This window comes from Eurypyga helias, unplaced genomic scaffold, assembly GCF_000690775.1.
Source record: "Eurypyga helias isolate BGI_N326 unplaced genomic scaffold, ASM69077v1 scaffold15610, whole genome shotgun sequence".
In the NCBI taxonomy this organism is placed as follows: Eukaryota; Metazoa; Chordata; class Aves; order Eurypygiformes; family Eurypygidae; genus Eurypyga; species Eurypyga helias.
The window spans coordinates 42,460-68,498 of NW_010223923.1; the positions used below are offsets into that span (position 1 = coordinate 42,460).

Consider the following 26,039-nt stretch of genomic DNA (forward strand, 5'->3'; position numbering starts at 1 on the left):
GAAGTTAACATACTTCATTAATATAGTACCGTAGGTAGCTACGATTTGTTGGTGTGGGTATTTTGTTTCTAGTGTGAAATGTTTATTTTGCTTCATCTCTGTGGATATTTTTGTCCATACAAAATCTGGTTTCCTATTTTTTTGACAGGAAACCCCCCCCACCTTCAAACCCAAAACTATTCTATTGCCAAGTGAGAATTGCATTCTAAGACTAGGAATTGTTTCCTGTCCCCAGCCACCAGGGAAGCACTTTCTTTGTGAGTGATATGAAATCATGTAAGAAAACTTCCTTTTAGGGGTATTAGAAATACGTTTACCACAGCTGAACTGTAGACAGGTATCAAGTTGATGCCATCCCAGATAGCAGGTTGGTACCATCCCTTAGTTTTTTCAGAATTGCAGTCGCAATTGGTGGATGAGGTACCTGTCACTAATGATGATTGCGTTGAAGTTAACATACTTCATTAATATAGTATCTAGTTCTTCTACTTTAACTTCCAGCTACATTTTGAAACACTTTTTTTTTCTGATTTTCAACATTCTAATCAGTGTAATGCTTAAAATCTATAAATGAAGAATAGTAATGTTGACACATTTGTGTCCTTAGTTATTATTTTAATAGCATCAGATACTCAAAGGTCGATTCATATTGCTATCTGTTCTCTACTGCTCTTTGTTCCAGACAGGTAAGATCTACAGTAACTGTTTTTTCCATATTCAAACTCCCATATGTAGCACTGTGTAGTATCTGGTTAGAAGCATTGCTTGACAAGGTAAAGATATACTGCCAGCCCAACAAAATCAGATTATAGCCAATTTAGTGGACCTGGGATTTTTATTTTTGTTGTTAATAGGATTAAGGAGTTATTGGTTGCTTGGCCAAGAGGAGGAGGGGGGTGGGCGTAGGAGGAGCAGAGGTGGAGGAAATCTTTAACAAACTGGTGTTATAGATTCTCTTTGTGAAAAGGCAAAATGTCTAGATTAATACTACCTTTGAAGCTTAGCTGAGGAGATAATGACCAGTTATAACTGCATGCCCTAATATCTTGACAGCATTACTGAAATAGTGAACTCATTTCTTTTCCATACTCAAGGTTGTAATAACCCTGATGAAACAGGTTCAGAAGGAGAGATATCCATTGCATATTCTAACTGTGCTACAGCTTGGAACTGAAACCAAAATTAGAAATCATGAATTGGCTGCAGCAGCATATCTGAAAAAAATTACTATGAGATGCATTGAAATAAATGGTAAGTCTTCTAGAAAACTGGTATGCAGCCAGTACAGCATGTGCAATCAGCTTTTGTAGCAAGAGGGTAGTGTGGTCAGAAATAGGTATTAGCCGGGGAAAAAAAGAAGGACAAGGGTTACATTACAAATTCACTTAATAACGCTGTTCTGTGTAATTTCAATTAGTCTGTTCTACCTGATACCACTGTTACTAGAGTTAGCTTAATTTATTTGAGTTAGTTGCCTACTTTGAGTGGGAATGATTATTTCTGAGAAGTATGCTATCTGTTCAGAGTGTTTTGATGAGCTTCTGAGGCTCTGCTTTGTGACCAGTTCTGGCAGCACTGGAATCCAGTGCTTGAAAATTTGATAACTGAACCAGCTGTGTATTCAAAGTAGTAAAGTATGGATTTGAATATAATCCCCTAAACATAGAAATGCAAAGCTAATTATAGGAATGCAGACAACTTTCTGATTTTGAATCTTCTTTCAGGACCAAGATAAGTTAGTTTTGACTAGTTTAATTTAAAAAAAAAGTGACTACAGTATTTCACAAGGTAATGCTTCTGCAGCTTCTCAGTGAAATGACATGTTTACCTTAACTATTTCTGTAGCAATAGTGTATAACTGAGAATTAGTATAGAGCCATTCCATAGATGGAGTAAAGCTTGTGAGTGGAAATACTTTACAGGTTTTTTTTTCTTTATTTGCAGACTCAAAAGGAGATCCTCTTTGCATTATTAATTCTTCAACTGAGACAGATGAACACCTTCTGAAAATGGAATACATTAAGGTTTCAATACCTTTTAATTAAGATTATATGGGGAGTAAAATAAGGCTTCCATACTTAGCTTGTGCTAGGTTTTTTTGCTCTGCCTGTTTTACAACCTGTAGGATTTGTATCTAAAACTTATCTAGGTCTTCTCCCAAATACCTGTTTCTTAACATTTCATTTCACTCTCCACTGCTTCCATATAGTGCTTGCTTCGTAAGTCAACACAATCACTCAAATCAATGGTGAAGCTAAATATTTAGAAGCATTCTTTTCTGTGAACAACATAGTTTAGTGATTTATAGATTAATGGAATTCCCCTATTTGTGAAACTTAATAGGGGAGATTAGTCTTTGCCTACCTAAGGGATAGGTGGCTCTCTACCGGTGGTGAAACTAGCATTTGAAGAGTTATTTGTTGGTAGCTAGAGTTCTTGAGCTTTCATTTTACAAAGGAAAGCATCCTTGAAAGCCTGCATGAATACTTGGGAGTCTGATAGGTTGTAGAACCAGTGAGCTGCTCATAGTCTTACCTATAATCACATAACTTGTATAGAGAAACACAAGTTAATTTGTTCTGACAAGGTACTAAGCATAAATTGGTCTCGTTTAAATAGATCCTAGGTAGGAGAAAACTTTTTAACTGGCCAGCTGAACTTCCACAGATTATATGTTATAAAATGTCATTGAGCAGAGCATTGTGACTACCCCATTCTGGTTGCCTTGATTGTGTGCTTTATTTAGAGAATTTGGTTCTTCAGGCTTCCTCACTTGACTTTGTTTTCTTTTGCAATGGGAATAATCCGTATGTCTGTGTATGGTAAATTCCATTAATTCGGGTAAGTCAGTTAATGAATTTGGTTAAGTCAATAGACTAACGCTGTGCTTTGTTTTGGGGTTTTGTTTTTTTTTTTTTGATCCTTTAGGCTGATGTTGATGGACCAGATTTTGTTACAACTTATAAAAGTACAAGGCAAAACATCAGTGTAAGTACTGGATGTATTTAGTTCTTCTTAAGCTTCTCAAATAGTAACAGCTGTATAAACTTATTAGTTGCCCACTTTTTCTCTTCTAATTGAAGAGGGGGGGGAAAAAAAACACCCAGACCCCAAAACCCTGACTGTCTCCTCATTAAAGCTTACTGCCTTATACTTAACTACTTCAAACAGAAATCCAGGAAGGAATTTTTTTTTTTAATGGAATTATTTAGTGTACATTTTTTTTACTAGAAGCTGTATGATTTAGCTAGTTAAAATATATAAGGACTTATTTCTAACTGAGGCATGTAGGTTGTGTTTTATTTCTGGACTGATATGCTTTTCATTGTGTGAAATGAAGGCCTTGTGTTTCAGAGCTTGAAAGTTCGTAACAGTGAATATGAGCTGTGAGTTGGAATGTCAAAAAAGCCTTCTCATAGGTCTTGTGTTCAATCAGTCTTTTTTTGCAACTATTCATGTGTAGTTTTCCACAGCTTCAGTGACTTGTAAAGTAAGCAGGTCATTTTGCTTTTAAAATGTTTCTTTTAAAGTAGTAGTGGTGAGTGGAGCTTGCTTCTTCACAGCCTTAAGTGGAATTTGAAGTGGCTGGACTACTTCAGAGTTAGGAAACCTGACAACCCTTAATGCACCAGTAAAACTAGCATTTACCACATATTGTTTTAGGCTAAGAAAAGTCAGCTAGCTGATGCTAGGTTTTTCTAAGTAATATTGGCTAGAGTAGTTGCTATTCACATACTTTTGTTCTGATTGCTGAGTTTGGATCTTGTTGCTTTGTTGTATCATACCTACTACAATATATTTATGCATGCTTCTGAAGATGTCAACCAAAGTACTCAGTAGTCCACAATGAAATGCAGCAGAACTAAGAGAGCTTTCTGAGAAAGTATAATCACATGAAGCATCAGTCTTCAGGTTAGTGCAGTTCCTCTGTAGCTCATAGAATCATAGAATGGTTTGGGTTGGAAGGGACCTTGAAGATCATCTAGTCCCAACACCTCTGTCGTGGGCAGGGACACCTTCCACTAGACCAGGTTGCTCAAAGCCACATCCAGCCTGGCCTTGAAGACAGCCAGGGATGGGGCATCCACGACATCTCTGGGCAACCTGTGCCAGTGAAGAACTCTCTGGCACCACCCTCTCCATGAAGAACTTCTTCCTGATATCTAATCTAAACCTCCCCATTTTCAATTTAAACCCATTACCCCTTGTCCTGTCACTACAGCTGTTTTAAGCTTCCCTCCTATAGCTCACTCAGCTGTTCTGGAGCTTGTGTGGTATTGAGTTGGGGGACGTAGAAACATGATGATACTTTTTCTCAGTTCTCTGACAGTTAGAAGCATGATGATACTTTTTCTCAGTTCTCTGACAGTTACTCTGAGTTGTTATGGAATAGACTGCTTCTAAATAACAATATTACTTTGTCTCCTTGCCCTCATTTTAGGTCATCTTTTCATGTTTGGATATAGTACTTCACACAGAGGCTTTGCTTTCCATCATGAGTTTTATCACATTCAGTGTTCCATCAGGTGGTCTTCCCAGTACTGATAAAGCCTCAGACCACAAGCCTCAAGTAAAAGAACAAGAAAAAGGAACTACCCTTAGACCAGGTAATACAGTCTTAGAAAAACCATACTTTTTGTTGCTTAACAGCATCTGGCCTTTGGTTTCAAAGGATACCATTTCAGGTGACAGCACTGCAGTCTTATTTTGTGGAAAACCAAGGCATGCACAAGTGTACATGGGGAGAAAATAATCTCATTTAAAATACAGCCAGATATTTTTGCTGCTACTTATTGTTACAAATTCTCTTTAATCAATACAACTTTATCCTAGGTAATGGTCTGATTTTTTTTTTTGTTTGTTTGTTTAAATAATAGAAGTTGAGTCAACAGTACTAAAGGCTTTCCAAAGCATCATTGTCACAACTTTGTTTTTCAGTCTGAAGGCTCTAATGAGTGCTTACATTGATAAGAATAAACATTCTTGAGCCCTGGGAACGCAAAGAAAATTTCTGATTTGAAGTGTGTTGTGCTTATTTTAATAATTGGTATCTGTAGCCTTGAAATAATATGAGGTTTTTGTATGCTAGCTCCTTAAGAATGTTTTGTCTGGTCCTGTGGAGGTGATTCTGGTGTTAGTAATGTTGCGTGGGAAATTCAAGGTTTTCCAATCCTAAATCTGCAGTTCACAGTGGCTGGCTGTTACATTTCGTGTTCTGCAGGCACCTTCATTTTTGCTGCAGAAACTTTTTTCACTGAATATGCACTGCTGCTCTATACAGAAAGGAACATTTCTCATGTGAGAGAGTTTTTCCAAGAATGAAATGTACACTGTGTTCAGTATACTGTTGCTTGAAAACTAGATACTAATGAGGAGGAAAAAACTTATCTTGATTGCTGTTTGCCTGTGTTAATTGGTGACTGTTCATGTGTCAAAAGAAAACTGTGTTAATAAAAGACTTATTTCATGCCTTGACTAATAATTAGCAGTAACTTTTAGGGAGTAACTGCAGCTTGCTTTTTGAATAGTTTATATATGCACAAAGCGAATAAGCTAACATTTGTTTTAAAAAACTGACCTCCAGTGGAGTTCTTTTATTTCCTATCCAGTGTCTAGTAATGCAGCCGATGATGATATCTGTGAGTTAAAACTCACTGCAAAGCTAAATGCATTCCGTATTACGGTGTGTGATCAGACCTGTAGAATTGCAGACATAAGAATACAAGGTAAGGGGGTTTTATTTAAATATTACTTTAGTTGGTTGTAGCGAGAAATACGTTATTCCCCCCTCATTCACTTACTACCTACAGTCTAGTGTGTGCACTGTAGATGTCTCTGTAACACATGTTTGAATATATTTTGATTGTATGATATGAGTGTGGTTAAGTATTTTAATAGCCTAAATCCCTGTGAGGGATGAAAAAGCTTGACTTGGAAAACAAAGGCAGTTAATTTCTAGGTGGAGTAAAATTGAAATAAATAAAGGCACTATGTTATAAATAACGCAAGCTTCCATTTTTAATAGCTGGATCCTACATAGGGTTGGGAATTTTTGCTTTAACCTTAGAGTCAGTTTGTGTTGGCAAATTTGTCATGTATAGTAAGGTCACAGCTTTTGTTTTGGGCTTAGTATTGGTTGTTATGTGGTAGAATGCTGGATTCTAAGCTATTCTTACTGCTGAATATAAAGAATAAATCATGCTTCTTTTTAAGAAGTGTTTACTTCATAAATGCACTTTAACAAATTGCTGTCTTCCTTTTGTCTCAAATCAGGAATGGATGCATCTGTAGCTATGAAAACTAAAAAGATTAAAGTGTTCTCCAGACTTCAGGACATCGTAATTACAAATGTTGATCCAAAAACCATCCATAAAAAGGTGATGTGTTGTGCAGAATGTAAACAGAAAGACCTAGTTCTTCAAGTTACTTAATGACAGTACTGTGTTGATTTTCTGTGTTGTATGATGTAATGTACCAAATATTATGCAAAATTTTGTTGGTTAATTTCCTTTTTCTTGGGATAGCAAAACATGCTTCCATTCAGTATTTGATTATTTGCACTGATGTTTTTAATTTTGCGTAGTGTTGATTAGGTATGAAAGGGAGTACAGATAGTTGATTGAGCAGACACATAGCATAAACCAGCTAATTCAGTTTCCTTTTGTGTCTAGCATATTATGTGTCCAAGTATTGCTGATAAATTGCAGTTGATCTTTTTGTGGAAATATTTCTTGTTTGCTAACTTAAGCAGTAATTCTGTCACTTATTACTGCTTGGGAGTATTAACTGTATTGGACTTCGTCTTCTAGGCTGTCTCCATAATGGGAGATGAAGTGTTTAGATTTCACATGTCACTTTATCCAGATGCTACTGCAGGGGAAGCCTATGCTGATATGTCAAGGGTGGATGGTAAAATGTCTCTGAAAGTCGGCTGCATCCAAATAATTTACCTACATAAATTCTTTATGTCTCTCTTGGTAAGACATTAGTTGGAGTTCTTCTCTTGACAGTAAAAGCTTTTTTTATAAAATAAAATGTAAGCAGCTCTTAATGACCTGTACCTTGCGGTGAGCTGATGTACAAGCTTATCGAAGTATTTTGCTGAAGTGTCACTTAAGTTGCACTGCTTTATGGAAGAATGACAAATGAGGAGAAGGATGACAATGCAAGTAATTAATTAAGTTGGCAGCTTTAATAACATCTTCAAAGTTAAATATGTAAGCTGTGTCTTATCTTGTGCATGATTTTAACCTTTTTCTCTTCTGGAACTTGCATGGCTGAATTAGAAGTGTTCTATTTCTGCCACAGCTGTACTATTTTTCTTAAATTTATATTTTGCTTGGGACTTGCCTTTTTTGTGATGCTTCTTTGCTCTCATAGAACTCTTACTTTTTCTCACTACATATCAATAGAACTTCCTGAACAATTTCCAAACGGCACAAGAAGCCCTGACTGCAGTCACTGTCCAGGCAGCAGAAATGGCTGCTTCCAGCATGAAAGACTTTGCTAAAAAGAGCTTCCGCCTCTTAATGGATGTCAACTTGAAAGCTCCAGTGATAATTGTTCCTGAATCTTCAACTTCATATAATGCTTTGGTAGCTGATCTTGGCTTAATCAGAGTTCAGAATGAATTCAAGCTGGTTTCTTCAGACGAATCTTCTCTTCCTCCAGTCATTGACAACATGGATGTGCAGCTAACTCATTTGAAATTGTCGAGGTATTCATGGCGCTTTCTTTGAGTCGAAAAGTGTTTGTAAACAAAACAGGTCCTTGTTCTGTATGCAGCATTGTTCCCTTATTTGAAGATGATAGGTGATGAAAACCTACTAAAGCCAAACCCAAAAACCCCAAACTAAATTTAGAAGTGCTTTTGGACAGGGACACATGTCCACAAACTTTTTGAAAAGAAAGTTATTATAGGACAGTATCTGAGTTTATCTGAAGTGCATACCTGGGTGTAAGTGCATGGAAGCACACATCATTATCAAATTAAAAATAAGTATTTCTTATTTCCCCTCTACTTAGGCTGTGAGAGGGGGAGTAGATTCTGCCTCTCTACTCCGCTCTTGTGAGATCCCACCTGCAGTTCTGTGTCCAGCTCTGGGGCCCTCAACATAAGAAGGATATAGACCAGTTGGACCGAGTCTAGGGGAGGCCACCAAGATGCTCAGAGGGCTGGAGCACCTCTGCTATGGGGACAGGCTGAGAGAGTTGGGCTTGTTCAGCCTGGAGAAGGGATTAAACTGGGCAGGCCTTATAGCAGGCTTGCAGTACCTGAAGTGGTCTAAAAGGAAGGTGGGGGGGTAGTTTTTACAGGGGTATGTAGTGATAGGACAAGGGGCAACAGGATTAAATTGAAAGTGGGGAGATTTAGATAAGATACCAGGAAAGAATTCTTCCCAGAGAGAGGGTGGTGAGGCACTGGAACAGGTTTCCCAGAGAAGCTGTGGTGGATGCCCCATCCCTGGAAGTGTTCAAGGCCAGGCTGGACGAGGCTTTGAGCAACCTGGTCTAGTGGAAGGTGTCCCTGCCCATGGCAGGGAGGTTGGAACTAGATGGTCTTTAAGGTCCCTTCCAACCCAAACCATTCTATGAAGTATACCCATAATTCTGACAAATTAGTATGATATTATGTGGGATTCTGCAATTACTAAATATTTTTCTTCCACTGCTTCCACTGTCTTTTGTAGGTGCATTATATCTGCAGATTCTCAACCAGACTCTGAAATTCTGCACCCTGTGAGTTTGACTTTACTGGTCCAGAGAAATCTAGCAGCAACTTGGTATCATAAAATCCCAACAATTGGTATCAAAGGAGACCTAAAACCAATGCAGGTAGTATGATGGCAAATGAAAGCTACATCAAAATTTACATATATACTTAGAGTAGTTAAAGAACTTGTAAACTTGCTGCAATTTGTATTCTTTACAGAATGTTAAAAGACTTCCAGCTTGACTGTCCAGTTTATAGGTGTTAGGGTTTTGTTATAATACAATTAATATTTATAATGATATAATGAATAGTATAATTAATTGTTTTGGTGTAGTGGCTTACAAATGGAATAGATCCTATTTTCATTTTTCTGGAAGCTATTCTTTGACTCAGAAGTCTTTGAGGTTATCAGTTGAGTTAGCATTTAACATCTTAATGTAAGATTTAAATTGAGTCTGTCATATTCCAGTTATTTGAGTGTTTAGTGGACTTACTAGAAATTAAAAGTTAGATTTGGATCTCTAATGTACAACAGTTGAAAATTATGGTTGATATCTTTGCAGAGGAGGAGGCTTTACTTTCTCTTTTCCTACATTACTCTCATGGATTGAAGTGGGTAAAAACACTGGGGGGCCTTTTATTTGTTCATGAGCCCTATTTCATTCCTTATAAATGGATTCAGATTCATTAACTCGTTAAAGGTCTACTGAATGACAGTCATGTTAGTGTATACAATGTAAATCTTGGCTTTAATATTATATGGTTATGTTTCTGGATTACTGAATTGTTAAGTGCTTATGATAACCAACTACTCTTATTTTTAGCAGGCAAAGAGCTTTTACAGGACTACAAAGTTTTGATCATGTGGGATGCTAGTTCTTGGCAAATTATTTAGGGTGTTTTGGCCAGGACCATTTTGACTCAACAGCTTATTTATGGTGGAAGCAGCATGTTGTTTTTTCTCAACCTGTGCATGTTATTGATAAAGATAAGGTTCTGTGTTGGAAAAATACTGCCACTAAAAATTTTGTGTTTATCACTTTACAGATTGCTCTCAGCGAAGGTGATCTAACTGTTGTCATGAAAATTTTACTTGAAAACCTTGGAGGGGCTTCTTCTCAGCCAAATACTGTGCAAGAGAACATGGAAAATATGCAGATGCTTAAAAAAGGGAAAGTTCCAAATGAGTCTGATTCCTGTGGGGGTACGTTCAGTTCAAATGCTGAATAAGTTTAGGCAAAGGGCTGTTTTGAAAATTCAAACATCATATTTATCTGAAGCACTTAAAGGTGTACAAATAAATTCTTTCGTCATTGTTACATATATATTGTGTACAGGAAAAGCTATAAATGAGAATGTGTGCACATACCTGGAGTGAGAGTTGTTTGATCAAAAGTTTATAGTGTGTTTTTTGCAATTCATCTTTTATAGGATGATATTGTTCAGTCTATATCAATGACTCTTATAAGTTGCAGGTGGTTTATAAAAGAAAAAAGACAAACATTAATGGACAATTAGAACAATTGAGGGTGTTAATAGTATTCAAATAGTCTGTTAATATACACAGTGTATGTCTGTGGATGAAATGTTGTTAATGCTCTTTTTTTTTTTTTCCAAAACTTAACATACTCAGTGTCAAAGAAATACTGTCCAGCCAATAGTTGAACTGCTATACTGTGAGAAGAAACTGGAAGGAAAAGTAGTACAAACTCCTTGAGCAGACTTGGTACTTCATGTAGTTTTGAATTGAAATAAATGAAGAACTGCAGTAAATTAATAACAGCATTTTTTAGGTTTCTTACAGCACTGTGCTAGGTAATTTTAGCTTGACTAGGACAAAGTGATATTGGGTAAATAAAAGTGCAAATTTGGATTTAAAGCTTTTCCTCTTTTTCTGACTTTCTGATCTTAATTGAAATAAAACAAAACACAAGCAAAAAAATGCAAGAAAGAAAACCCCAAGCCCAGTGTTCTAAAGAAACTTAAAAATATTTTCTTGTCACTGACAGGTGCTGCTCTTGATTTTGAACAAGACGTTTCTACAGTTCAGTCTCCTGCGGAATGTTATACCACGCTTAAATTTGATTTTAATTTTGAGTCACTTTCAGTAACTCTCTACAATAGTGACATGAATCAGGTTTGTGACAAAGCTTTTACCATACAGATGTGGTGGGGATCTTAACCTTCTCAAACGGACAAAACTTGGGATAGTGAAGTAAAGAGTTTTCTTGGTTGTGTTGGCTTTGTAATGCTTGCATTATGGAGCTTATGCAATTTATCGTGGAAGTTTGAGGCCTTGTGGGCAGAGAATGCCCTTAATTTGAGGGACACAATTAATTAAATGCATAATTAGTGTGTTTCTAAAAATCACTGTAAAACAAACGCCCAAAACCCCAAACAAAAAGAAAATCCAAAAGGCACTCAACCATAGCCACCCACCATTTGATTTGGTCATTCAAGCTTTGATTCCACTTACCCAAAATGAAAATGAAAATTTGACAGGCAGGAATTGCTAGCCTAGATGATGCTAGTTCTGTGCATGGTGCCTGTACAGTTAGGAAGGACAACCAAGGTGTACAGATCCTGTACTTCCCTCTTACATAACCCTGAGTGTGAACAATAGTGAACATCCTTCCTGTGCTGGAAACAGAATAGAGATGTGCAATGTTACCTTGTTTGTATGGTTTGTTATGCTTATTCAGATGTGAAGGTGCTTGCTTTGTAAGTCTTGATAAATAGTGAAAGTGTGGTAGCTTTGCATTTAAAATCACTATAATGCAGGAATTTGTGATGCTTTTTGTAAGAGGGAAGTATAATTTAAAAAAGTTCCTGTGAAATAAACATCACGGGAAGAAACACGCTGTAGTGGGATTTTACTGTAATTTCCTCTTTGTATCATATCCATGTATTGCTGAGGTCTTGGTTGTAAATGAGTTGGTATGGTGGGAGTAGAGGGATCCTTTGGTAGGAGGTTCAGAGTTCAGATGGATTATCCTTCGGTCATGCATTCTGAACAAGAGCTAGAAATGCGGTGAAGAAACCTTACTACAACCCAACCTGTTTTTTCTGCTTTCTTAGTGAGTTTCTTGAACTAATTTGTATGATTGGAGGACTGATGACAGCAACAGGCTGATCTGATCCTTCAGTTCATGGATTCAAAAGCATGTAGCTAGCAGTAAAGGAAACATGCTCTTACTTTGTTCTGTGATAACTAGTCCTACTATTTCTCATTATGTAGAAACCTGTGCTTTCACTGCATAGTGACAAACTACGCCTTGGTGAACTCGGACTGCATCTCATGGCATCATCGGTGAAGATGTTTTCAGATGGCTCACTGGATATTAATGTTAAACTCAAGGCATGCACCCTGGATGATCTCAGAGAAGGAATTCAGAATGTGACTGCAAGGTAAGTTTCAGTACATCAGAAATTAAAATATTCTTTGCAATTTGTGAGGAAGACTGTTGCCTTGTTCTATACTTTGAGTTACGTGGGATTGATAAAACTTAGGGTTGAGAGTTATTGCCTGTCATACTGTGCACTAAAGCAATGAATGAAGTAATTTTAATAATGTTAAGCAAGTTTCATTTTGCATATGTTGATTTCTCAGGTTATACAAAACAACAAAAAAACCCAAAACAAAAACCTGAGAGTCTTTGAGTATTACAGTAAACTGTGTAGAACAGCTGAGAGAAACCATCCTCAGTTAGAGTTCTGTGCTCTGAAACTTTGGTCTGAGTGGTACACATACCATATGTAGTTCTAAAACTGTGGTACACACATGGTAAATTGAAATTATTCTTCTGTTAGAGAAGTCTATACTGTCTTATTCCTGGAGAAAATACTGATTACTTATATTGTAATTATTATTTATAAGTGGCATGGGGGGAAAAAATGGTGTTACTTTACACATCTTTCTTTTTCTAAATCCATGTGTTATGATGTCTGAAAAATTTCTTATTAAACTCATTTTCCAGAATGATAGACAAGAAAGATGACACAAATGACAGCTCTATGATAGATATAAGTTACAAGCAGGACAAAAATGGAACTGAAGTTGTTGCTGTCCTTGATAAACTGTACATATGTGCCAGTATGGAGTTTTTGTTGGCGGTGGCAGATTTTTTCATTAACTCAATGCCAGCATCCTCAACTGAAAGATCTGCACAGTTCCAATTAAAGCATGTTACTTCTGGGAAATCCAAGCCAGAAACAGGTCTGTAATAACTGATTTCCACACCTCACCCCCATTCCCCTTCTTCACAGACTTAATGCTGAAAATAAATCATCCAAAAGTTTTCAAGATGCTCTCTTGCTGTCAGATTTAAGAAATGAGTTTATTCTTCACAATGTGTAAACTGGCCACTGATAGCATAGAATGTTGTAAGTAGTAAGTGTGGTGTTAAGTAGTGCAGTTGTGCTCTCCAGCAGAGCTAAATACTGAAAATCACTCATGCTAAACGGGGTTTTCACCCATGTCATATCAAAAGGAAACATCCTTAGGATAAAAAGCACTGTGTAGATAGTAGTTAAGGAAGGAATTAGGACAACTTAGTCTTGAAAGGTGAGTGACCAAGAAGATCTTACTTTTCCTTCTGCAAGTTGTGTATTTTGGAAACTGTAGGTTATTTAGTTCAGCGATGGAATATTTTTTTTGATGGAAGTTTTTGATGAGCAGCTTTGCTTTTTTTTGGTTGAAGACTGAAAGTAAAGTATGATGAAACAAGAATGAGAAAGGCCCCTTTGGAGTTGTTTTTCTTGTATTTGGTGGGTTTTTTTGTTATAAGTGATTGCTAGGCTTGTCTGTGTTGTGGTCAGTCCTAATCTGTGGGTTATGTTGTCCAGTTGATTCTCAACAGCCCTCCCTTTCTTTTGCAGAACTTGTCAGAGTGGTAGGGGTGAGCCTTAGGTTTTATGAATTGCCCTACTGAATGTCAGCAGTTCACTTCCTCTCCTCTTCCCTTGTTGGAGTTATGCACAAGTGATGAGGGGCTATGGTACACACTCCAGAAAAATGGCACTTGCAGGGGCTGCTCAGGACTACCCAAAAGTGTTGCTGACTGCAACCCATGTTTTCTTTGCTTTTGCTGTAGTGCAACCGTGCCTTAACTGGGCACCTGTTCCATGCATAGGTGTGGTATTCCGCTATTTCCAAAAAGTGTTAGACATGAGTAACCTGTAGAATGAGTCATGGTGTGTAGAAAGGTCACACACCACTATACTGCCTGTCATTCAGAACCAGAGTGACTTGATCCATCAGTAGGATAGTGTGTCTCACTTTCAACTGAGATAAATATAATATGATTCTCCTTCTGTTTGGAGGCTGAGTGGACATTCAGCCAAGAAACTGTACATTGCTAATTTGGTTTCAATTAGTAGGCCTTCACTTTAAAGAAGTTACTTTAGGTATTGAGCCAGAAGATAACTCTTTCCATCTTGGCTTTGCAGAGCCAGTGCTTACGTTGACTACAGTAAATAGAGCTAATATTGTCTTCTTGTGATATTGAAACCATCTCTTCAAAACAAAACTTTGACCAGTTTGATGCTGATTGGTGGATGCTGTGCAATATGCAGTTTTGACAAAGTATTCCTATAAAAATTGAGAAGCTATTTGTTAAATTTTTACCTCTACAATTATGCAGTGATTTTTATGCATGGTTTAGGTATTACGTGCATAACACTTTCAAACCTTTTGTATTCAAGGCTTTGTTTGCTTATTTTCACAGAAATATCTGTTTGGCCACATATGACAGTAAAAGCTGTGATCATGGATCCAGAAATTGTATTTGTTGCTAATTTGACAAATGCTGATGCTCCCGCCTTGAAAGTTTCCTTCCAATGTGACTTTTCTCTGACATCTGGAAAGCTTGCACAAAGGATGACTGCCCAAGTGAAGGGCTTCAAAGTGTTGGCCTGTGCCTTTCTCAAAGAAAAAGAAGACAAGAGTATTACTACGGTAAGAAAACCTGTTTTTCATAATGAAAAATGTAATGAGATCTGGTGGCAGGTGTGTCCTTTAGCTGGCATATCCACACCAGTCAGAAAATTATGTTATGAAGATAGGAAGGGACTCTGCATGCGTGGTGTAACATCTAAGGGTGAATCTTTTATCAGTAGCTTCAGGGGTTCATCACAGAGTGTTCTGTCTAAAACCTGTGTAGAGCATTTGTAAACTGAACTGAAAGGTTTAGTGAAGAAATTGTATGAAGGGTTTTGAATCTAAGAATATCTCTCTGCAGCTTTGTTTACTGCCTGTCACTTTACTTGTTGCAGTAGAGTATGCTGATCAGCATGCTGTCTGGAACTCCACCTACTTATTTTTGGGAAGGAGCACTCTACCACAAAGGTGGCCTGTGTGGTTCATCTTGCACATGGCATCTTTCCTTATGTATTTAGTTTTCCTAAGGATTCAGTTGTGTGTTTTTTTTTTTTAACTATGTCATCTGTCTATCTGTGTTGCATTTTTGTTTTGTCTGTCTTTCAAGCTTTCTGTGAAAAGCTTTTACTTCACTCACTTTTAACCTTCCAGTACAAAATCGCTCTTCTGCAAATTTGGATGCTGGAATGAAGCACAGTAACACTAAGGTAAAAGTGCTGTTACTCTGAAATGTGTTGTTATTTTATGGGATCAGCATCCCTTTGGCCTATGGGAATAAAAAATATGACACCATTTGAAAAGGTTGAATTCCAGGAGTTACCTTAATAGTGAAATTATATTTTTCACTCAGGTGTTACGGCCATGTTCTTTGGTCATGGAAAATATGATGCATGTCTCAGGCTTACAAACTGTGGTAGTAACAATGGAAGAACTAACTATAAAGGTAAGATTATTATTCTTCCAAAGGCAGTTTTAAGTGTGTTTCTCAGGCTGTAGTTTGGGGCTTTCTTAATTTATGTTTCACTATTTAAAATTTCCATTTTCCCTGTAGTTTACTTTGAGAAATAGGAATTTATCCTTTTTAAAACTTCTGTGCTGGAAAAAAATCATTACATGTTCCTTGTTTTGGCAATCTTTTGGTACAAAAGGACTAATTTAAACACTTCAGGCACTAGGATTCCTCCCACCAGTTTCTTCCAAGTTTATGAAACAACCCTTTCCCCTGCCACCACCACTCTTTTTTTCTTCAGAGACATTTATAAGGAGGAGCATTCACAGAGGTGCATGTAAATTTAAGGCTGTAACATGATTTCCAGAATGATATACAATGTGAATTACATTGCTTATAATAGGTAAATTAGTAATTGTGTCCACCGTCAAGGTCTTTCTGAATGTAATTTACCAATTCTCTTACAAAATCTTGACAAGCTTGCCGTTGTGTTCTGAAAATGTGGTTGGTACTGAAGTCTTAACTGTAAGCAGTAGCACATTGTTCCTAAAACATAAGGCTGTAGACAGATGTACTGTACTGCTAATTGAAATGGTGGTGTGCGTAACTCTGCAAACATGCTTTGTTGAACATCTCAAAGATCTTAAAATGAAGTTCACATTTTGCAGTGCAGTAGGGAAAAGATGGATACTGACTGCGGTTATGGGAGTGCCATGTATCATTAAATTGCAATCTGAGAATATTATTCTTGAGCCTGTGGGATTGTAAGGGAGGATTTGGGAAATTTTATGGGAAAGGAAAATCAGAAGTCTGTGAATAAGTTTTGTTTCTTTTTCTTGGAACAGAATTGCATCTCTTATAGAGACTTCTAATAACGTGTACCTGTATCAAGAACCCAAGAGTTATTTTGCCATTTGCGTTTGATTCATTTTGTATATTAATCAGTTTTAAAATGTTTTGCACTATAAAGCTTTTGTTTTTTCTTTGTTCAAGATCTCACCAATAATTTTGAATACTGTGATGACCATTATGGCTGCCATAAAACCCAGAACAACAGAGGAGGATTCTAGAGGAGCAACTGAAGTTGCTGAGAATTTGTGGGAAGTGAAGCCTATAGATGAGTGCAGTGCTTGGTTTCTTGGTGTTGATGTAGCTGCAGAAGCAACCGAAACATTTAAGGACCGTGAACATGTTTTGAAACAAGAGAAACTTGACGTTGTAGTGAAGTCGGTTCAGATCACCTTGGAATGTGGACTGGGACACCGTACTGTCCCTTTATTGTTAGTAGAATCTGTGTTTTCGGGTGTCCTTAAAAACTGGTCCTCACTAACGGAGGTTACTGCTGATATGGCACTGGAGGTATGTAAAATCAAATTGTTAGCTGTTTAAAGCATTTCTGCAAGTTTTACAATGTTCAGGTGTCTTCTTAGTGCACTTTCTAATAACAGGTTTAAATCGTAATGCTCTTAGGAGTTCTTTAGTAGCCGGGCAAGTACGACTGAGCATAATGTGGTTATTACAGAAAGTTTGCAATCAATACTAGATTTTTAATGACAGTTGCTAATATGGAATAATCTAGTTCTCTGTTCTCTGTTATATTTGCATATTCACTTTTTGCTATATGAGCAATGAGCTTGGCTTAGTTGAATATTCATATTTAACTCTTTAACCTTTTTTTGTTTCTCTAGCACTGTGTTTATTGGTAAGATAGAAGTTACACTCTCTTCTCAAAATCTTCTCTGCATCTTGGATTGTAATCACAGCATATTTATTTTGCTAGCTATTGCAGTTCTTTTCCCAAGACATGATAAATTCCAAGACTCTTAAGTCTCTTAGAGAGGCAGCACGTTAGAATTTCAACAAACAGCTGCTCTGTGCAAAAGGTTAACTACATCTTAGTTTTGTGTTGTCAGTTTACCAAATATGCTTCATACTCCATTCTGTACTGGAGGGGATGTACATGTAGTCTTCTTTCACTGTTGTATGTGCATAGCGTAATAGAGTATGGAAGACGCATGCCTAATCATATACAGGTGAGGGAAGGCACTGTGGCTCCAGGAGGAGGGAGGGATGAGGAAGATGGCAGAAGGGAAGGAAAAACTTCGCGTAGGCTGTGAGTTAGATAAATTATTCCAGTGGACCAGATTGAGACTAAAGTTTGCCCAGACTAATTGTTATTTCATGGTACAATGAAGTACTTGTGGCATTTGATCTTAAAGTCATTCTCTCAAACAGTGTAGGTGAGGATAGAGGCTGAATTGTATTAAGCAAAGGCATTAAAAAGATACGCAGTTAGGCTGTCTGGTTACTCTACAAGTAAGTCAGGTAGTCAGTTCTTCAAAGATGATGTTATAAAAAATGTATGATATATTACACGTATGTGTATTAATTTTTGAAGCCATTAAAAGTCAATGCTAGACCTCCAAAATGTGAAATAAAGATTGATTTTTTGTTTTTTTCATGTTTTTTGTACTAAATGCTATTGGAAGGAACTCAGCCCTTTATTTTTAGTTGCTCTACTTAATTTTGATTCTTTCTTTAGATTCATTATTACAATGAAACCTATGCAGTGTGGGAGCCGCTGATTGAACGAATTGAAGGAGGAAAAAAGCAGTGGAGTTTAAAGCTGGAAGTATGTAAACATACTTGAAACTGTGTGAAATCAGTTTGAATAGACAGCTCTTTTGTAAAAGCTTTATGTGACAGAACATTGACATTTGAATGCTGCTGTTTTGAGAGCGCTATGCCATGTCACATTAAAAAAAATAATCAGTCTTTACACATCTTTAAGTTTTTCTGAATAATGATAATCGTCCAGTGCATGGGCAAAGTACAGTGTGTAACCACATGCACAGAGGGAAAATAAACTCGATGTTGGTATCAAATTGCATTCAATGTTGGTATAAAATTTCTGTAAATTTTACCCTTTCTTTACAGGGTAAAGTAGGTTTTGCTTTGCTTGGTGAAATTGTCAAGTGCAGGTCAGGTTATTTCAACTTTTAACATAGGAGAAAATAATCCATGTGTTCATAATTGTCTACTGAACTTTTTTTTGTTTAGATGAAGACTAACCCTGTCCAAGAGAGAAGTTTGATGCCTGGGGATGATTTCATTGTTCTTCCTGAGCCACAAACTGCAGTTAACATCTCTTCGAATGATACAATGAATATAACAATATCCAAATGTTGTCTTGCTGTTTTCAGTAATTTAGCTAAGGTAATCCTAACAGTCTGAAGGTGCTGAATTATGCAGTTCTTTGGGAAGTTTGGATTTTTTTTTCTTCTTTTAAAATATTTTTTTAACTAAAAAAAAAAAAAAAAGAAAATCCCTCTTTTTCTTCTGGTAGTAGGTCTGCTTATGAATGTCCTAGGCTTTGTGGGTTTTCCCATTTTTTTAAGAGGGGGAAAAGTTGGTTACTAAATCAAGCTATTTTTACAGACTATGACTGCCTATTTATTTTTTAACTCTAAATGAGCAACAGGTCTCTAAGTTGGTACTTGCTTATACTGTAAGGCTATATTGCTAGTCAGTTACTGTGGCTTTTGTGTAATCAAACAAATGTTTGGAAGCATGAATTGTGGTTGAATATGAGGTGTGTATATGGAGAATGATCTTCGGTCTTCTGGTAGTTGCTGTGAAATGTCTTTTAAAGCCTTATATATATGTTATTGTTGCTAATTATTGATGATGTATTCTGTATCTTATTAATTACAGGCCTTTTCAGAAGGGACTGCATCAACTTTTGACTATTCCTTTAAAGAGACAGCACCTTTCATAGTGAAAAATGCCCTAGGTGTTCCTGTCAGAGTGTTTCCTAGCTCCAATCTTCAGATAGTTGGTTCAGTTGAAAAAGAAAACATAAATGATGTAGAAATTGGTCAGAACATGGAACTGGAATACTGTGTTTTTGAAGCGCCCCAACGAGGAAAGTTGTCTGCACTGTCCCGACAAGAAAGCTCCATCTTCTCTTTAAATTTAGGTATTATGCTAGGGAACGCTGTGGGTTATAACATGTTGAGAAGGGGGAGATGGGGGAGTCAACATGGTTAAATTTAATGTGATCAAAATTCATATGAAGTATGTTGTGTTGAAACTACTTTTGAATACTGATGGCAATTAAAAAAAACCCAGCTACTGGATTTCTTAAAGATGTGAAATTCCTTCTCTCCAGTTTTTCAGAGAGTGAAAAGTATAACATTTTTTTCTCCCTCTTTGGAAGAAAAGGAAGACATTCAGTGGAGTCATTGGTAGATCCTCTTACAGACCTCTGAGATATAGGCCTGTGGGTTCCAACTCCTGCTAAACAGGATCTTCATTTATCATATCCCTACTACCATTTGGCTTTCTGGAGTTATCCAGTTACCTCAGAGAATTTATGATTTTGTCAGTGTTTTCAGCTTTGCCAGAAAATACTTCTATGAGAATAGGGTATAATAACTACTAATACATAGTCTTCTATGTTTTTTTCCCCTTTTATCCCATCCCATATGAAGGTACTTGGCCATGGTACAAAGATAATGTTCTGTGTTGCATTTTGTTAACTCATCCAACAAATACCTTTGTTTACTCTTTAGTGTATTTATCGTGCTATAGAAATCATAATCTAAAGAGTGTTCTGACCTTGAAGCTTCTCTCACAATGGTTCTTAAATAACATTGCAAAGTGCTTTTGCCAGAGACTGCCTTGATCCTGGTTGTTGCTGAGTTTAGAGAAGCTGAAGTATTTTTCAGGTAGAAAATGGCAAAGTGATTTTTTTGTCTAATTAACAATTTTGTATATTCTTTTGTATTAGAACTTAAAGAATATAAAGAAGTGGTAAACATTCCCATAGCCAAACCAGGAAGACGACTGTACAACATAAGAAACCTTCTTGTTGATCGTTCAGACTCAATCATTGTACAGATAGATGCTACAGAAGGAAATAAAGTTATTACTGTACGATCTCCTCTGCAGGTAGGTTTTGCAAAACCAAAAAAACCCAAACAACCAACCAACCAAACCAAAAGCCTGAAAGCAGTGCTCTTCTCCAAGTGACTTTGCTTTTCTTCCTTAATGCTTTTTTTTGAGATCATACTCTGTCAAGGAGTTACTTAAAGGCAAATTAAGTATTTTACACTACAGATAAAAATTCATGTAGCAAGTATTCTATATGCATGTCTTCCTGATAAATCGTAATTTTGGTTTTTACTTTTAACTTTCACTTTCTAATATCCTTAACATTGAGATTGGAATGTGTACTTTTTATGTGATGTAGCAATTTTAAGCATTTTTCTCAATTCATGGAACTTAGAAGTAGCAGAGTTTTTTCACGCTTGCATGTTTTTGAGAGTTGTATTTCTTGCTAAGATACATAGAAGTCTGTTTTCCAGAGGAGTTAAATTAAATCTCCTAATGTTGTTTTTCCTTGTTGCTATTCATAGTTTTTCCTTTAGAAATTTGTACTACAGAAATGTAATGAACATTATGCATTTTGATCCTAGATCAAGAACCATTTCTCAATCCCATTTATAATTTATAAAATGGCTAGAGACTCCAAGTTGCTGGAGCCAATTGGCATATCCAAGCCAGAAGAGGAATTTCATGTTCCTTTACATTCTTACAGGTACACTTTCTCTCTTCGGTTGGGCTCATCTTTGTGAGACTGATGCACTAATACAGCATTATTGTAAAAGCTTAATTTGTACTTGGAACTCTTCCTAACTGGATTAAAAAAAATAAAATCAATGCCACCTTCATTGGGTAATGTGCTACAGAATTCTTTTGGAATGTTAGCAATTGGGTGAAGTTAGATGTGAGTGGAAAGCTGTTCCTGTACCATCTCCTGTCCTCTTCCCATAGGTGTCATCTATATGTTCGACCAACAGGAATGATGGAGGGTCAGTTTCAAGAGTCCACGACTTACATTGCATGGATGGAAGAGCTACATAGGAGCAATGAAGTAAAGTGCTTGTTACAGTGCCCAGCAGTTGAGACAAATTTCCTGCCTCTAATAATCAGCTCAACAGCTGTACCTGATGAATTAAATTTTATTTCAACTTATGGAGAGGAGTGGGATCCTGCTTACATTATCCACCTTTACCCTACACTTACTGTGAGGAATCTTCTACCATACTCCTTGAGATACTTACTTGAGGTAAATTATTTTATGGCTTTATTTGTAAATCCTTTACTTGAATTTAAGTAAGAAAGACTATGTTTACTTAGAAGTGGAGGTCAGTGTAGAGTGGAAGATACTGAATGTTGGGGTTTGTATTTTCTATTTTAAATGAGTGAGTAAACTGATGGATTGATTCTGGGAGTTTTGGGGATTAACTGTGTTAAATTTGGTTGTACCTGGCCAGTTCTGCCATGCTCCTTAAATACTAATCTGGTACTGGATTAGCCTTCTCTTCTTACATTCTTCTGAGATCCTGTTTGTGTTTTGCAAGACATCTAATGTTTTGCAGGGAGAAGCGTAAGAAAAAGTATCTGAAATTTGTGGAATTTTTTCTTCTGTGTAGCAAACAACTTCTCTCCATTCTGACAATGTTTCTTTACTGAGGACTGTTCTGAAATGTCCCTTGCACAATTCGGAAGTTTTCTTTCCAGGATGATACACAGACATTTTTCCTTCTCTTTCAGAACTTTTAGTAGTTTTGCATGAAAGCTGAGTGATTTTAGTAAATAGTTCTTAAATCCTCACACCTTTTCTGTCATCGTAGTTTGTTCTGTTTTGTCCTACTCGCATAACTGGCTGTGGTATTCATTCAAATCTCTATTTCATTTCTTTACAACATTGTAATGGCACTGTTTCCAGTTTTCCTTACCTGCACTGTACTGAAGTACTCAGTCACAGAATGTAGAACAGAGTGCCATTGCTGTGGTTGAGGAGCTAAAAACTAGTAATTCAAATCTATTCTGAAGTCACTGTGCCTGTAGATGGGTATGTGCTTATTGTCTTCACAACACTTGACTAATCAAGCCTGGCCACTGGGCAGTAGAGTAAAATACACTGTTTCTCAGTAAAAATTAGGAAAGCCGTTGTTGTGGGATGCTACTGCCTGAGGAAAACTGTGCTACCAAACTGTATGGCAGAACTGCTGGCTTTGTGCCTTGGGTGTTTGTTAATGTGAAAAGTGCTGGCTGTACGTCTGCAGCACAGTCCAGTTCAGTGTTGCACCCAGTATTGTAAGTGTATGACTAAGAACTCGTTGCCAAAGTCCATTGTAATCCACAGAGGAGGGGGGGAGGGAACAGAGTCAGAGGATACACTGGAGCTAGTTTGCATTAAAAAATTAAGCAGTCCTTACTGTTCTGTAGTTGATCTCAAATTATTCATAGGATTAGGCTCAAAGGAAAGAGGTTGGAGATTGGGACATGTGGTACTGAGATGTCTGAAATGTGTTCATCCTGCTAGAAAAAATAAAATACTGTTTTTTGAATACCTATATTTTACATATCAAAACTACGATTTGCCCCTTTTAATTTTGCTACAGGGAACAGCAGAAGCCCGTGAATTGATGGAAGGGAGTGCTGCCGATGTTTTTCATTCAAGGATCAATGGAGAAATAATGGAGCTTGTGTTGATAAAATATCAGGGCAAAGACTGGAATGGGCATCTTAAAATTCATGATGGAATGCCTGAATTTTTTTCCGTGTGTTTCACATGCCATTCTGCAGCAGTGATGACAGTGGATATTTACATACATACTAGACGAATTGGAAGCCGTATGATCTTGTCTGTGTTCAGTCCTTACTGGATAATCAACAAGACTTCCCGTATCCTCCAGTATCGAGCTGAAGACACTCATGTGAAGCATCCAGCAGACTACAGAGATATTGTTTTGTTCTCCTTTAAAAAGAAAAATATTTTCAGTAAAAATAAGGTATGCTTATTGTAGGTGGTGGTGGTGGTGGTGTTTTAAAATCCTGCTCTGAGCGGGGGAAATAACTTCCCATATATGTTGTGTAAGGAATTTTCTTTGTAGTATTTATAGGCTTTCATTTGGCTGTGGCTTTCTTGGTTTATATATATATAAACATATATATATATATATGTGTATACTTTTTGTACTCAGTAGCAGGGAGGGCAGGTAGACAAAAGGTGTTGCAACTTTTTCCAGGTCTTACACTGCATCCCACTGGCTAACTTCCATCCTGACAAGAAGGTGCCTGAAGGTATAGTGTGGTTAGGTCCTGACAACTCAGTGGGTACCCTACGATAAAGCTGTTTCTTTGGGGAGAAGAATTTAATGTAAATTAAGAGTGTGCACTCCCTTTGTAGTCAAAAGGAAGGCTGCTCAGAATGAATCTTCCTGTGGAGGCATTTTTCACTGAATAAAGAGGAATTACAAGCTAGTGTTTTACTCAGCTAGGTACTTTGACATTTAAAATGCACAGTGTAAATATTCTGTCCTATGTTAAACATATTTTTTCCATTTTGCGGTGATATTTGCATGGTCAAATGAAGAGTACTGTAGTAGAGGATTTTTTTCTGAAATGTCCCGACTTTCTTTTCAGCTATCTTTTTTCACCCAACAACAGCTGAACAAACAATTTTGACAAGGTGTTTTTGATAATTTATTGCCCCACCCCCCCCCTTAAGTTTGTGAAGCACCATAAATTTGTAGTTTTTTCCTATCTATGTGTGGGTTGTCATGAATGTAAGACTCAGTGAGGATTCCTCTATTTTTGCTACCTTTTGCTGTAACATCTTTACCAGAATTGAGGCACAGACTAAGAAATCAGATTATGAATAGTTATACTACATGCTTAAGCTTATCTTAATTTATAGAAGGTTTTAAAAACACTTAAGTGTCATCTTTATAGTACTACATGAGATATAATTGCACTCCATTCTGCATGAACTATAAAATTAAAAGAAATTTATTGAAATCCTTTCCATGTTCTTCTTTTTTGTATGTAGATCCAGTTATGTATTTCAACTAGCACTTGGTCCAGTAGCTTTTCCCTTGATACTGTAGGAAGCTATGGATGTGTCAGGTGTTCAGCTAATAACATGGATTATCTGGTAAGATACGTTTCTCTGTTTTCTGGAGCTCTCCTGGGGTTCTTTTGGCTTGACTTCCTTTTCTCCTTAAAACCTTTGTTTCACTACTTACACTGCTTTTGAATCATGCAAATATGTAACATCTAGGGTAATAATTTTTATGCCCCAGCTATTCAGATCCACACCTGACAATAAGTAGTTTCACTAACAGAAGCCTCAGTGTAATTCACAAAAAAGTGGTTCATATAACAAATGTGTAGTACTGGGCTGTTTGAAAGTACAGTGGTGAGTTTATGTAGTGGAGATAAGTGTTCACGGTCAAGATTGATAATTGTTTGCAAATGATCTAGGTCTTCACTCAGCAACCTTGTCTAAGACTACATTTCCACAGCTAAGCAGAATAAAGAATACGCTTTATAATAAAATACACCTTATAGTAATATGCAGATTGTGGGCAGTTGTGTTTCCATAAACTCTAACTGATTTCTCATGATACGATCATTTTCAGTTGTATTGATTTACTGTAGAAGGATTCCTGATGGATTTTCCCCACAAATGCTACAGATAAAACTGTCTCTCTACCACTATGTTAATAGTGTTGCATAGTTCACTAATTTTACTGTATGCTGTTCTGTTCTGAACATCTGTAATAAAAGAACCAGAGTGTTGCATACAAGCCGCTGTAATTATTGGCTTTTCTTTCTTTCCATCCTACTTTTTCTCTTAAGCTTGTTGATTGTTTGCCCAAATTGTCATTGTTCAACAGGTTGGAGTTAGCATCAAGCTGAGCAGCTTTAACCTTACGAGGGTAGTTACCTTCACTCCATTCTACACAATAGCAAATAAATCCTCTTGGGAACTTGAAGTTGGAGAAATAGGTCCTAATGGCTCTTTTCCAACAAATAAGTGGAATTATATCTCGACTTCAGAGGTAATCTTTCAGGTTTTTTCCTTTGTATGTTGTTGTAGACAAATGACTAGTCTCTAGCTGTCACTTAAAGAAAAAGCAATTCTCTTATAGAAGCTCTGTCACTTCTGATGGCATGATGTGTATACTTCACATCTCAGGGCAACTTGAACAGCACAGGTTGTATATATTGGTAAATTAATCAAGTCCTATCAGTTTAGATAATTTCCTGTAATGGTTGAAATGTTGATGAAGTAGATACTTGGGTAAGAAAGAAGGCATTTGAAATAGTTCTGGTCACATGAGACTGTTTGTTTTACTGCTGGCTTACTACATCAAACGTACCCAAAGTCATGCATATTTCTTGTTTGACAGTGTCTTCCTTTCTGGCCTGAAAACTCATCTGGTGAACTTTGTGTAAGAGTAGTTGGCTTTGAAAGCTCATCCAAACCATTCCTGTTTAAAGCCCAGGATAATGGTACTCTGCTGAGGCTGGGAGAATTGGTGAGACTCACTTTGCGGTCTATTATTAGTACTCCATTTTAGCCTTACGGTGTTGAACTTAAGAAAAGCTTGACTCCACAAGATTATCATGATTGGAAT

The 26,039-nt window shown here is 36.9% G+C and overlaps 1 protein-coding gene across 1 annotated transcript in view; it reads left to right on the top strand.

Annotated features, from left to right (window-relative positions):
• The window catches only part of VPS13C (vacuolar protein sorting 13 homolog C (S. cerevisiae)), a gene marked incomplete at its 5' end in the record, with an annotated part of 90,078 nt that overhangs the window by 41,392 nt on the left and 22,647 nt on the right, over positions 1-26,039 (top strand). Inside the window, 26 exons of the mRNA XM_010157424.1 lie at positions 1,095-1,251; positions 1,945-2,024; positions 2,929-2,988; positions 4,442-4,607; positions 5,610-5,726; positions 6,274-6,377; positions 6,810-6,977; positions 7,413-7,717; positions 8,691-8,835; positions 9,761-9,926; positions 10,747-10,850; positions 11,952-12,121; positions 12,691-12,929; positions 14,440-14,669; positions 15,442-15,534; positions 16,534-16,899; positions 18,083-18,172; positions 18,601-18,756; positions 19,255-19,519; positions 20,333-20,493; positions 21,021-21,142; positions 21,379-21,673; positions 23,016-23,405; positions 24,446-24,550; positions 25,296-25,460; positions 25,812-25,940. Coding sequence (XP_010155726.1) covers positions 1,095-1,251; positions 1,945-2,024; positions 2,929-2,988; positions 4,442-4,607; positions 5,610-5,726; positions 6,274-6,377; positions 6,810-6,977; positions 7,413-7,717; positions 8,691-8,835; positions 9,761-9,926; positions 10,747-10,850; positions 11,952-12,121; positions 12,691-12,929; positions 14,440-14,669; positions 15,442-15,534; positions 16,534-16,899; positions 18,083-18,172; positions 18,601-18,756; positions 19,255-19,519; positions 20,333-20,493; positions 21,021-21,142; positions 21,379-21,673; positions 23,016-23,405; positions 24,446-24,550; positions 25,296-25,460; positions 25,812-25,940 — 4,548 coding nt within the window. The remainder of the gene's footprint in view (positions 1-1,094; positions 1,252-1,944; positions 2,025-2,928; positions 2,989-4,441; positions 4,608-5,609; positions 5,727-6,273; positions 6,378-6,809; positions 6,978-7,412; positions 7,718-8,690; positions 8,836-9,760; positions 9,927-10,746; positions 10,851-11,951; positions 12,122-12,690; positions 12,930-14,439; positions 14,670-15,441; positions 15,535-16,533; positions 16,900-18,082; positions 18,173-18,600; positions 18,757-19,254; positions 19,520-20,332; positions 20,494-21,020; positions 21,143-21,378; positions 21,674-23,015; positions 23,406-24,445; positions 24,551-25,295; positions 25,461-25,811; positions 25,941-26,039) is intronic.